Genomic DNA, 14,388 nt, shown 5'->3' with positions numbered 1-14,388 from the left:
GCTGTGCCCCCGGGATATCTATTTCGAGCAGCCATGGTATACAAGTGTTGACTTCTGCTCAGCTAAGTCACGCTTATGCTTTGAAAATCTTGTCTCTTCGGGAAGGTAACACAATTCTGGGGATGTGTGCTAACCATCCCTGATAAAATCTTTTCTTCCAGGTGAAATCGCCAGAAGCAGTTTTGATATTGGACTCTTTACATAGAACTGTTGCTTCCCTAACCTGAAAATTGGAAAGCATGGTTGAAGACCTGATAGTATTTTTAGAAGTGCTTGGAGATCCCTAAGACCATTTAACACGATTTTGGATTCCTTTTCTAAAATTAGTTTAATATAAGCCTCCGTTCACACCAGTGCAACTTGTCATGCGATTTGACAGATCAAAGTCTCATGACAAGTCGCACTTTATTTCTGGCTGTGCAACCATTCAAATCAGTGTGACTCTGGCTTGCACCGACTTTGAAAAGGTTCTTGCACTTTTGTTGGTAATTTCATGTGTGACATGCACAGATGTCAATGCAAGCCACACATGAAATCACTCTGACTGGCGGCTTTCAAATCACACAGACGTAGCGGTCTTAACTGCTGCACTAAGATAATTACATTTACATGTTACAAAAGCGCTGAAATATTTCACTTTCCTGAAGAAATAGTGTTCTAGGCTCCATACAGTGCTGGTAACATGACAATGTGCCTAGGTGTTGTTCATGTGATCTCTGCTGAAGGGAAAGACCAGAGTTCACATTGGTTGGTTGGTTGGTTGGTTGGGCTGTTCAGTAGTGTTCAGATGACCACAATCTAGCCAACACTGGGGGAATCCTTAAACCGCATTTGCCCCAGGAATGGCAAGTATTCCAACCTTTCTATTACTCCCAGTCTGAAAACTCACAGGGGGGTCTGTCAGGATAGACACTTGGGAGCTGCCATTGTTTCTGCAAGTTCTGGGGTTATCCTAATTTATTTGACACTTAGTGATCGTAAAGGCTTGTTTTTTTTATATAAATACCAAACATGTTGTTATACTTACCTGCTCTATGCAATGGTTTCACAGAGCAGCCCAGGTCCCCTTCGGCGTTCCAGGCCAGCCCCTCCCTCCCTGCCGAGCGCTCCCAGAGCAAGCCACTTTCTGTGGGGGCACCCAAGCAGGCAGGTTGCCGAGCCTCTGCTCTGCGTGTCCATTCACAAACACAGCTGCAGCTCAGCCCCAACCCGCTCTCTCCCCACATTGACTCACTGGCTGTGATTGACAGCAGCAGGAGCCATAGAAGTCGTACTATAGGAATTACAAAAAATCTACCTATGCAGTTCTGTTCTGTAATATTGATCCTTTAAAGACAAGTTTCATCTGTGGAAAGGAGCAGTAATGTGGTAATTACACTTATTTCTGTGCTGTTTCATCCCAGATATGGCTTTCCTAAAACTGACCAGAGCACAGCGGTGCCATTAGCTCGATGTCCCAGTCTATGTACCATCCCTGATCCTGCTATTTTATGAACTGAATTAGCTGTGGCAGTAGAATTCTGCTGGGCTTCCATCTGCAGTGAATAATTCTATTCAGAAAATAGCGGGGACCTGAAAAATAAATTATACAGACCAGAACCACTGAGGTGATGGTACCGACCTGTCACAGTTTAAGGTGATCTTAGAAAGGACTGCATCCATGTAAGTGTATATGTTCTACTTCCAACTATCCTTTCCATTGATTATTCTGAAGTGCGATGATTGCTGGGCATGCACACCTTGTTTGAACCAGATTTGGTCTGCGACCGGAGTCTTATCATAAACCTGCTTAATCTGGTTGCTCAACATTTTTGAGAAGGCAGCAGATTTTCCTGAAACCATTTTACCTTGGGGCAAAGAATGGCATTCAAAGAAAGTTCTCTAAGTTTCGTCCTCACACTTTGAGAAAACACAAACTAGGACGCCACTCTGGGTGCAGCTTTTAAACCTAAGATTTTATAAACCAACCGCAAAATAGAAACTCACATTTAGGCCCGACTGCCGCGACTTCGGCACAACTTACATATGACTTCTTTAACCTCATTTTATTACACGGCGGGCGGGCTCTCCTCTCATTCTGGGATGATGTCATATGGGGAGACTGTACAGGTAATCAGGGAACTGATCATCAGTGCCTTAATTACAGTGCAGTGCCCAGCAAGTGATGCCAGTCTGTGTCCATCAGTGATAATCAGTGACGCATATCTGTACCACCTATCACTGTCCATCAGTGCGGCATATTAGTGCTACTTAATCAGTGCCGCCTCGTCAGCGCACATCAGTGAAGAAGAAAAATTACTTCTTTTAATCTAGAGAAACTATGATAGAAAAATTTGTTCCAAGTGCTATCATGTTGCTTCTTTTTCCGTGTATTCATTGGCTTTCAATAAAAACTTTTTATGGGAAAAAAAAAAAAATTTACAACACGGATATACATATACAAAAAAAACAAAAAAAAAAAAAAAACTTTATTTTATTTATTTTTTTTAGCATAGAATAAAAAACCCAGCAGTGATTAAATACCATCAAAACAAAGCTCTTATTTGGGTGAATTTTTTTTTATAAAAATGTAGTTTTTGGTACAGAGTGTTGCACGACTGTGCAGTTATCATTCAAAGTGTGACCGCACTGCAAGCTGAAAATTGGCCTGGGCGATCGTGCCTAGTATTGAAGTGGTTAATAGAAGTCAATGCAAGTTGTGTCAGAGTTGGGCCAAAAGTCATGCAGCAAACTTTTTCTATGTCGGAGCAAATCAAGTTGTTCCTATTAGAACAGCTTGATTGCAGTTAATGGGGTGCAACTTGTGATGCAACATGTGCTCTCAAAGGCGGAGCGCATGTCGCACCAGAACCGGCCTTAGAATGAATAAAAGCACTTGTCAACTAAAATACAACAAAAACTATTCAGATGACTATATTATACGACTAAAACTAAACAGCATTTTAGTGAAAAAAACTAATGACTGACTTAAACTAAACTGAAATTTGACATCAACATGAACACTGCATTACTACATAAGAATAAGTAGGGGGCATCTACTAAGCTGCTGAAAAAAAATGAAAGGCTTTTCTTATTTTTTTTTCTGTATATTTAATGTTGGTAATATAGTGTTTTAACCAACAGAGTTTTTACAGTTTTTTTTTTTTTTATTATTATTTTAAAGTTGCACTTCTGTTTTGTCACAAAACACTATTTTTGTTTTGTTTATGAAACTTGATTTTATTTATAAAGACGTTCTATATCACAATGGCTAAATCTGTGCCTGTAGTGCATGTTCAAACCTTAAAGGGTAAGGGCTCTTTCACACGGTCCGCTCCGTAGGCGGATCCGTGTTGCTCAGCAGGGATCGATCCGCGATCCCCGCTGAGCCGGGCGGATGACAGCTTCGTCTCCGCTTACAGAGCGGAGAGGGAGGTGTCTCAGCCCCCGCTGCCCTCTATGGGGGATCGGATGAGAGCGGACCGCTTGTCCGCTCTCATCAGATCTGATCCGCTCCGATTACTGAACGGATGGAAAAATAGGGTTTCCATCCGTCCAGATTTCAAGCACAGGATCGGATGCGGATGGCAGCGGGTGTCAGCGGAGGTGTCTCCGCTGACACCCGCTGCCCCATAGAGCTGCATGGAGGATCCGATCAGATCCGCCTAAAAAACTGACAGGCGGATCTGATCGGATCGCCCGTGTGAAAGAGCCCTTACTCTACTTTCATTGTTGTTTCTTGTCATTGTGTAACTGCCTGCCCGTATGAGGTACGAGCAGACAGATACACTGACAGTCTGCAGCAGCCCTGCATTGTACCCACATCTGCTGATCACAGGTGAAAGCCTTTAAAAAGAAAACAAATGCAGCCACCACATCTAAGAATTGTCAATCTGCAATTTAAAAAAAAATGCTGTTGGATTTAATGCTACGTGAAGTAACAAAGCAAACTTTAAAATATCTTTGGCATTAAACTATTCCGTCCCCTGCTTGTCATTGTGTGACCAGCAACGCATTTGTAAAAATACATTTTTAATTGGAAAAAAAATCTGTGAACTGATAAAGGTCCTCAGCCTGAATTTCTTTTGTCACAGGAACCCAAAACAACTCCTGAAACCACCAGTGGATGAAGGCTAGCTCTATAATATACAATTTTCTTATTCCATTTCCTTCAAATATGTATTGCAAGGGCCTGTCTGATTGCATACAAATAGAAAGTGTTTAGGTTTGACCTTCTATTATCTGGTTTTGGTAAATCTAGGTAAATGTACAGGACAATTGTATAATGTATGGCCAGCCTAAGAGGAGTTGTGAAAAGTACTACATTCCAGGCAGGTTGTTTCAATTTACTGTTCTTGAATCCAAAACATGCCAACGACATTATGGCATTGCTTACCTACTGGCTGTCCATGTAATTTAATGTAAAAGTGTTAAATAAAAAGTTTATGCACCTTTTTTATGTTTGAAGCATTCCTAGGACTGTTGCGTCCTCTCTCTCTGATAGTCTTAACCCTGCTGTGGGTTGATCCTAAATCAGCACTTAACAGCTCTCTACAATGTCACACGTCTCTGGAGCTCCTTAGCTCTATGGAGACAGTCAAAAGTGTTTTCTGCCTTTTGGCAGAGAAGGGGGATCAACTCCATATTAGGTGGGTGGTCAGGAAGTTATGGCTGATCGGTGTACGGTCACCAAAGTTCATATCGTAGAACCATCAGCACTTTCTGTACCAGTTATTTATGTTCCACCACGTTCATATCCTAGAGTCATCAGCACTTTCTGTACCAGCTATATATGTTCCATCAGGTTCAAATCATAGAGCTAGCTGAACAGCACAAGTTTACCCAACTTCAGAAAATTCATCTTGTATAAAGGGTTACGTAATATCACCCTTATGTTTAGAAAGGGCCATCTGTAATCACTTAATATAGCTCATCTAGTTTTGGTATGAGTTTAGACTTCCTCATACCAGATTTTTCTTCCCCCCTCATTTGTGAAGTTGTCAGAGAAATGCAAGGTTGTTGCAGGCCTTCTTCTGCAAAGGCTAGATGCCTCCTGGCTTTAGTCTTTTAAGTCACCGAGTGAAAATGGGCGTTAGGAAAGTCTGAGAAACTTCATAACTTTCTGTGATCTTGTTCCAAGCCAGTGGCTGACTCAAAACTCCGCTTCTGACAAATTTTTTTTTGCTGTCTGTGTCTCTATTAGAGAGCGTTTCCCTTCACTTCTTATCACAGCAAACAGGAATTGAATTACAGTAAACCCCCGCTCCATCGCGGTTCAGTTTTTGCGGTCCCGGTAATTCGCATTTTTTTTTTTTTGTAATGTTATTTTACTATATAAATCATTAAAAATGAAATATTTTTGTGTTTTCCATAGCTCTTGCTATGTCTTAGTATCTTTTATGTGTTTAAATGAGTTTCTATTGTTTTAAAAGTGTGTTTAAAGACCTTAAAATGCTTTTACACGTACAGTGACAGTAAAATAAACATGCCTAAAATGCATTTTAATAGGGTTTTTCTATTTCGCGGAATTTCACTTTTCGCGGCTGGGTCCGGAACGTAACCCCCGCAATGGAGGGGGGTTTACTGTATAGAAGTCCCTGCAGTGCAGAGGTGGACAGAGAAAACACTTTTGCCGTAAAATTGTATAGGAAAGAATAGGTAGCACTGCTCTGGCATTTGTCAGTCCACAGGAGATTAGGCATCCCAGCATTCTCAGCAGTGGTACCCCATTGGAAGGGATGAGGTTTAATAAGGCATTAAAATTCCAGTCCTAAAGTGTCCTGCAATTAAAGCGGATCTTCATCCAAAAGGAGAAGCTCCGCTTATCTGCCTCCTCCCTTTGACAAGTACCCGTCCACACTTCCAGGGGACCTTGCCGCCGCCCCCCTCCTCCTTCCCCCGCCACCGAGCCATTCACAAAGCATAGCGCAGTAGGGAACTAGCTGTGAAGCCGCAAGGCTTCTCTGCCGATATCTCTCACAGGCAGTGGCAGCGGGAGCACCCGAGAGCCGATACAAAAATTGGCTGGGATACTGACATTGCTGGCTTCCAGGACAGGCAAGTGTCCTATTAATAAAAGTCAGAAGCTACAGTATTTGTAGTTGCTGACCTTTAATTTTTTCGTTGGGGGGCTGGACCTCCTCTTTAACCACTTAAGCCCCGGAAGATTTTACCCCCTTCCTAACCAGGCCCTATTTTGCGATTCGGCACTGCGTGACTTTAACGGACAATTGCGCGGTACCTAAATTAATTTGACGTCCTTTTTTTCCCACAAACAGACCTTTCTTTTGGTGGTATTTTGATCACTTGTGCGATTTATTTTTTTTTTTTTTTTTGATCATGCGCTATAAACAAAAAAAAGAGCGACAATTTTGCAAAAATAACAATATTTTTCACATTTTTTTTATATGAAATTCCCAAGAAAAATGTAAAAATCTAAATTTTTTAACATTTTTGGCCAATTTGTTTTCTGCTACATATGTTTGGTAAAAAAAATCGCAATAAGCGTATTTTGATTGGTTTGCACAAAAGTTATTGCGTTTACTAACTAAGGGAAAGATTTCTGTCATTTTTGTTGTTTTTTTTTTCTTTTAACGAGTTATGGCCGCGATCTGCGATTTTTTTTTTTTTTTTTTTCAGGATTGCGGCGGACAGATCGGATCCTTGACTGGCATTTTTGACACTTTTGGGGGTACCAGTGACATTACTACAGTAATCAGTGCTATATATATGCACTGTTACTGTAAAAATGACACTGGCAGGGAAGGGGTTAACTTTATTAGAGATGCAGTGGCTAAGTGTGTCCCTAGGAGCGTGCTTCTTACTGTGCAGGGATGTGGCTTTTGATGTAACAGCAGAGATCTACGATCCTACATAGCAGGACCGTATGATCTCTGCTGTTACACAAGGAAGAATGACAGGCGGCTTTGTTTACATTAGCCGCCTGCCTTTCTCCCTCTGTAACTGACGATCGCGAGTGACCGGCGGACATCGGGTCTGCCGGTCACTCGCGCAGAGGTGTCCGTGAACGAGCGGGGGCGGGAGCACGCCCCCGGCGGCGTGGGGGCGGGAGAGCGCTCGCCCCCTATTGGCTCACAGGCGAGTGACGTACCCATACGTCACTTTGCCTGCACGGGGCTGACCGCCGCAGTATATGTACTTGCAGCGGTTAAGGTAGCAAGTGAGAGTGTGTTGTCTGACATTGTGGAAAGGCATAACTTGGCAGACAGAATTAACCGCTCAAATTCTCTTTACCAGAATGTTTTTTCTGACCTTTCTTTAAATAATCTCTTCACAGCTTAAAGGATAAATTTACTTTTTGGAAGATGTAACATGTTCCTCCCGTATATAGGGTGGAACATGTAACATGTTCCAGTAGCTGCAGCCATTCCCCCTTCCCCAGTGACAGCAAGCAGGCATCTTCACCAGTGAGTATCTGCCTACCCATACGATGTAGGAGCAAACTGATACTCTGACAGGTCTACGGGAGTCCTGTATGATACCAGCGATTTGCTGATCGCTGGTGCAATGCTTTATAGATTCCCAAAACAAAAAATAGCAAATGCACATCTTTTGTTCATTGACGGACACAGCTCCTGATCTTCTTGACCATTGGGTTATACTGCCCCCTACAGGAGTAGGACACTAGGCAGACTTCAGCTCCGTGCTAGGTCAGGCGTAACATAGCCCCACCGGACGGGGGCTGGCCTGTGAGTTAAACGCCTCACAAGGTCGCATAGGATCAGGTCTCGGCCTGCGTCACAGGCATTCCTCCGACAGCCCCCACATTTCGAAGGTGAGGAGGTTCTGTCTGCAATGGTGCCCCCTCTCCCCTTGGAGGGTTTTGGGGTAGACGTGGGCCCTTCCCTGGGACGGTCGGACCCCCGAGTTCCCCTTCTTCCCGTTAGGCCCTCTCCCTGAGTCTGATGGTCCTGTGGGTTATCTATCCCCCTTCCCCCCTGCACCTATATTGGTGTTCTCTAGAAAGAAAAAATAAAGAGGGCGCACTCGCCTAGCGCATTACCTTTGCAAAAAAGGGTTTTATTTAAAATATATGCGCATCATACTCACAAATTGAGACGAAAATTCTAGCAGCTCTGAGGAAGAGGGGACATCCCTCGAAAAGCATCAGTTTCTTTTGGAGATATCCATTCCACGACTGTGGATGACCAGCAGCCTATGCCAAGTGAAAATCTGGGTTCATTTACACTTATATCTGCTTGAATTGTTGTCTTAATTTGTGGGTATGATGTGCATATATTTTAAATAAAACCCTTTTTTGCAAAGGTAATGCGCTAGGCCGGTGTGCCCTTTTTTTTTTTTTTTTTTCGTTTTTAGAGTGCCATTCGGGCTTCCCCTGACCTACTGAGAGTGGCAGCACAGCCCATGTGGCGCTTGTGGTGGTGGACCTTCAGTTTTTATCCGTCACATTACCACCTCTCAAGCTCAGGAGCATTTACTTTTTTTTTTTTTTTTTTTTTTTTTTTTTTCAGACCTATATTGGGGTGGTCTGGCTACCTCCTGGGGCTGGGATAGGGTATTGTACTGGCAATTGGGGCAGAAGGGTGTGCCGTCAGCGACCCGGCGATCGGCTTATGGGGGGGGGGGCTGTACCTTTTGGGGGCTCCTGCCATGGCCCCCCCTTCCTGATCTGTGTCTTGCCTGGGCCCTAGGGTTCCTTTCTGGGTCCCTGGGAGCCTCGTAGGGCTGCCATTTTTTTGTAGCCGATTTGCTGTAAAGGCTGGCGTCCATGTTTGTGTAACCTTGGTGGCCATTTTTCATTAGTCTGGCATTGAAATTAATGGCGGCCATTACAGTGGAGCCTTCTGGACTGCGTTTTTAGCTGCAGGAGCCCCCTCCTTATCCCCTGGTGCTAACTCCTGAGTTTCTTTCCTTCCTGGCGTGCTTTTGATCCTGGTGCTGCCGGCGACTGTCTGGTGGGGTCCTCTCCCTCTCTCTGCTGCAGGATCATGGGGTGCTCTGTTGCTGGCGACCGGGTGGTGTTACCAGCGTGGTGGGGGGTTCTCGGATAGTGAGGATGATTCCTCCAGTCCTGTAGCCTCGCACGAAAAGGCGCTGGTGGATGCACTGATTGTGTCTGTGTTAGAGCTGCACGATTAATCGTAACAGAATCAAGATCACGATTCACTCCCCCTGACGATCTTCACATGACACCTGCTCGATTCTTTACATAGCTGTGAGGGAGCAGCTGTCAAAAAAAAAAAAAAAAAAAAGCCTGTCAGCATTAGTCTCCCACTGAACTGTAAACACAAATGATTACATTGTATCTTTTCTTTCCCTCTGTCGGAGGAAGGAAGTTTAACCTCTTAAAGACTAAACCTTTTTCCTACACTTGTTGCTTGCAAGTTAAATCAGTTTATTTTTCCTAGAAAAGTAGTTAGAACCCCCAAACATTTATATATTTTTTTTTTTTAGCAGAGACCCTGCAGAATAAAATGGGGATTGTTGTAAATTTTTATGTCACACTGTATTTGCGCAGCAGTCTTTCAAACGCAATTAATACACTTTAATGAATAAAAAAATAAAACAAAACCGTAAAGTTATCCCAATTTTTTTTTATAATGTAAAAGATGTTACACAGAGAATCGTGATCTTTATTCCAAGCAAAAAAATCGTGATTCTCATTTTGGCCAGAATCATGCAGCTCTAGTCTGTGTGTGAGACTTTAAAAAATGGAGGATGCAGCTGAATCTGCATTGGAGGCAACGGTTCCCTTTGGCACTCACAAACCGTCTAGAGCGGCGAAGGTGTTTTCTGTTTTCTGCCTATTTTGACAGATTTGTTGCAAAAGAGCGGGAACGCCCAAAACGTCCCTTTGTAGTCCCTAAGCGATTCGCTATGAGGTACCCCTTTGAAGAGTCCCTCCTAAAGAAGTGGACTGTTCCAACGGTGGTGGATTCCCCGGTTTCCAGGTTGAATAAGGCAACCATGATTCCGGTAGAAGAATCGCCAGCTTTTAAGAAGCCAGCTGACAAAGGCAGAGGCTATGGCTTGGCACTCAGACTGATCTTCACCATTACCCTGGTGTCACAAACTCTGACAGAGTGGGCTAAGCTTTTATGCCGTGACCTGGAGGGTGAGCAGCTTCCCCCTGCAGGAGGAGGGGGCGGCGGCGAGGTCCCCCGGAAGTGGGGACGGGTACTTGGGATCTCAACTTTGGTGCTTTCAGCTCTACAGAAGCCTCCCTTTGAAAATATTTGGTAGATTCCCCTCCTTACGCTATCCCAGAAGGTGGCCTTCTTGGTGGCTATCACCTCTGCGTGTAGGGTGTTGGAATTGACTGCATTTTCTTGTCGTTGCCCTTATTTGGTGGTTCACAAAGATAAGGTGGGTCTTCATCCCTGTCCGTCATTCCTTCCAAAGGTTGTCTCTGATTTCCATCTAAATGAGGACATTGTGTTGCCTTCCCTGTGTCCCAGGCCAAAATATCCTAAGGAAATTGTGTTGCATTCCCTGGATGTGGTTTGGACTATTCGGGTGTACCTGGCAGCTACAGAGTCTCTTTTAGGAAGTCAGACTCACAATTTGTGCTTAGGGATGGGCCTCAAAAAGGACTATTCGCTTCATCTGCGACCATTTCTAGATGGATCAGACAGGCGGTGACTCGGGCCTATTCCATTAAGTGTCAGGTTCCTCCTTTCCCTTTGAAGACACACTCTACATGGATACTCAGTGCTTCTTGGGCCTTCCGTCATCAGGCGTCAGTAACGCTGGTGCGCAAGGCGGCTACTTGGTCGTCGGTGCACACTTTCCCAAAATTTTATGAAGTTGAAGTGTTGGCATCTGTGGATGCCTCTTTTGGCCACAAGGTTTTGCAGGCTGCTGTTTTAGGGGGCTTGTTCCCTCTTTGGGGGTGTACTTTTTTCAGTTGTTTTGGTTGAGCTCCGGTTACCTGGTTGGCTATAGTTTAGCCTTGGGAATTTTTTCTTTCTGTTCCCACCCCTCATGTTTGACACTGCTTTGGGACGTCCCAGTGGTCATGAAGATCATGAGCTGTGTCCGTCAATGAAGAAAGCGAAAATGGTATTTTTGACTTGTTGTAAAATTCATTTCTCTGATGTTTTGACACCGCACCCACCCCTCTATGGAGTTGTAATACTTCTGACACTGCTTGTAACAAAATGGAGTACCTATAGCAGAGAGGGAGAGTATATCTCCTGGGACTGCCCATAGGCGTAGTCAAGTTCTTTTTCTGCCTGGTGTCCTACTCCTGTAGGGGGCAGTATAACCTAATCAGGAGCTGTGTCTGTCAATGAACATCAGAAAAGCGGATTTTACAGTAAGTCAAAAATATCTTTTTTTTTTTTTCCTGCAAAATGTGCATTTATTTTTTGTTAAAAGGTGAACTTATCCTTTTTGAAGTGGTTGTTGAACATGGAATATGAACAAAGCATAATCCTCTATAGTGTGTACTTGTCTCTGTCCATTGCTTCATTCCCCTGCTATCAGCATGAGTCACTTCTGACGAGTTTTCTTGACACGAAGAGAAAATGGTGACGGGAGGGAGCTCCCGCTAATTAACAGCCTCTGTTCTTCTGTGTGCTATGTGAAGGTGGGGTCCCTTCCTCCAATCAGCTCTCAGAGCTCTCCTCACTGATGTAACTTCAGCTCTCCAACGCCTGCTTTTCAGAGCTGAGAAATCCTGTGTAAATTCTACACTTTAAATGGATGTAGGGGAAAGACTGCTGGAGATAAACAGGTACAACTTAATGTAGAAATATTTGTTTCATCTCTGTGTATCCCCTGAGGCCAGTCACTTTCTTAGGAATATGTAAGGGTTTACAACCAAGTGCCTCTGACCAGGCAGGAAGTACTTCTGATCCAATTCCTTGTTACCAGTCAGAGAGTTGTAGCATCAGAGCAATGGACTGTTACTTTATTGCTCAGACATGCCTTGTGTTTTTTTTTTTTTCTGCCATTCTCTCATTCATATTTTACTTTGTATACTGAGTCTTTGATTTATTTATGCTGTCTTATTTAAATACAAATAAAGAACTTTTTTAACATTCGGGTAAAACATTGCATTTTGTTTTTACAGGCTAGTGGTGCAGGACCAGCAAAGAGAGGAAAAGGTCCATCGTATACGCCTAAGCAGCACAAGAACAGAGGAATAGATTTTTACTTTTCCAGGAATAAAGATGTATAACTGAAAAAATGGCCATTGAGGGTTTACTGTAGTAGCTACCAAAGACTTGACTGGAATTCTGACTCCTTTTTAATGACGCTGCAACTATATCATGAAAAAGTAAACTTAGAAGCCAAGTTCAGCCAAAAAATACCAGTGGATTACAAGTGCTATATCTGTATATCCATACATTTATATACCCTGCATTATGAATCTTACACATGGCATATGTGTGTTGCATTCATTCTAAATAGGAACCCAACACACATATACAATGTGAAGAAATGGGCCTTCCCTTCAGCCCACCATAATGCACAGGTGTAAATGCATGTGTGTGTGCTGCATTGGCCAAAGATAGCGTAGATGCATTTTTGTGCTTTAAGACTGGATAGTGGTTGGGCTGCCTTAACCAAATGCACATCAACGCACATTAAAAAAAAAATATATATATATATATATATATATAGAACCAGTGGTGTATTTAGGTTTTGTGCTGCCCTAGGCCTGACTAAACTTGTGCACCCCCTAATTTACATATGACCCACCCCTTCCTGTAAAGGCCACGCCCTTTACTGTTTACGACCCGCCCTGTCATCTGTGAACCACAGACCACAAGTCTATCAGTGCCCATCAGTGTAGCCTCATCAGTTCCCACACGTTCAGCCTCATTACTGCCCATCAGTGCAGCCTCTTCACTGACCCCTTTATGGGGGTGCCAGACCGATTTGCCTCCTGGACTCTGCCCTCTGGCCCAATTCACCCCAGAAGACTGGCACTATATTAAAAGTGTAGCGCAAGCCGGCGGAGACCCTTTTCGTGCGGGAACCGGGAGGAGGCTGTTTTTTTTTTTTTTGTGCAGGGTGCAGCTTTTTTGCTGCCCCCCTGCAAAGTGCCGCCCTAGGCCTGGGCCTTGTTGGCCTAGGCCAAGATACAGCACTGTATAGAACGGTGCAGGTACATTTTAAAAGGATCTTAAACCTGAAGTTAAGCTAAAAGAAAATCCCTACTGCTTTAGCTATTACACTTACCTGTAATAAAGTATGTTCCACATTAGGTAGACAGATGGATGCTGGACAAATCTTCACTGCAGGAATGCCTGTCCTCTTCCTGGCTTTGAACATATGGCACCGAGATGGTTAATAGCTTTGGGTTTCAAGGTAGAGCGTCACTAAACATGGTGCGGTGGGGACTCTTCCCTCTCCTCCTGTATTATGAAAAGTTCTTTCATTGATTACACTGCCTGTAACCTGATCTGTGAATGGGAGAGAGTCTAATAAGTAACAGAATTGTATCCCCCATTCATAGATAGTGTTACAAACAGAAATCAATGAAATGATTTTTCCTAATGGAGGAGGAGGAAGGAGGGGGCATGTGCCCATCAGACCATCTGTACCTCTATTCTGCCTGTGGATCTAAAGTTATTAACCATTTTAGCGCCCGAAGTTCAAAGCCAGGAAGAAAACCGGTAATCCCTGCGGTGAGGATTTCTCCAGGATCCAGCTGCATGCACAACATGGGACATACATGATACAGGTAAGTGAACTGTTGTATGGATTTTTCTTCTGTAATGTACACATGATGCAGGTAAGAGCATCATTGTATCAAAGCCTGTATACTCTGCAGGGACTCATGTCCTTGGGTATTTGGTATTAGCCAAACTACCAGTGGCACACCCTAATCTTAAAGGGGAACTAAACCCTCCTGTTGTTAACAGCCAAGGAAGCTGCCCTCTTTCCTCAGTTTGATCTGCAGTAGCTATAGTGCTGTACATGTGTTCAGTTATGATACTTACCATTTAAAGGCTTGACAGTTTGGTTAAAGACTGAAGCCACTGTCTTAACGATCAACTTCTCTTCTTTGCTCCCATTCAGTCTGTTTAATCAGTTGAAAGCATTATGTTATACTGTTGCATGAATGCAAAAGATGCCCTTAATCCTTTTAAATCTACAATTCTGGTGATGTCCTGTGCAATCTGCAGAGTTATCAGTCCTGCCTAGTTAAACCCATGTGAGCTAGGGATCATCCTACCCCTCCTGTTATGGAGAAGGGGAGTTGTTTTGTAATCCTAACACGTCCTTTATGAAGGTGACACCACTGTTCTGCCGTAGACTGAGCGAGTGTTGTGATACTACAGAAAGGAAGCGTGTTACTGTCAGGATCATCAGCTAAAAATGCTGAAAAAAGTAATGCAGCTCTCACATCCAAGGACAGGTAAGCTGCAATATACAGTACTACATTTTTTATTGCGTTTAGATGCACTTTAT

The 14,388-nt window shown here is 43.6% G+C and overlaps 1 protein-coding gene across 1 annotated transcript in view; it reads left to right on the top strand.

Annotated features, from left to right (window-relative positions):
* The window catches only part of LOC309555883 (cryptochrome DASH), a 327,950-nt gene extending 315,626 nt beyond the window's left edge, over positions 1-12,324 (top strand). The window contains exon 15 of the mRNA XM_082258055.1: positions 12,038-12,324. Coding sequence (XP_082114181.1) covers positions 12,038-12,145 — 108 coding nt within the window. The 3' untranslated portion in view covers positions 12,146-12,324. The remainder of the gene's footprint in view (positions 1-12,037) is intronic.
* Positions 12,325-14,388: the final 2,064 nt, after the last annotated feature.

This window comes from Pelophylax lessonae (assembly GCF_965119305.1).
Source record: "Pelophylax lessonae genome assembly, chromosome: 5".
Classification (NCBI taxonomy): Eukaryota; Metazoa; Chordata; class Amphibia; order Anura; family Ranidae; genus Pelophylax; species Pelophylax lessonae.
Note: the sequence above shows the minus strand (reverse complement) of the source record. Positions and strands in the feature narration are given on the sequence as shown.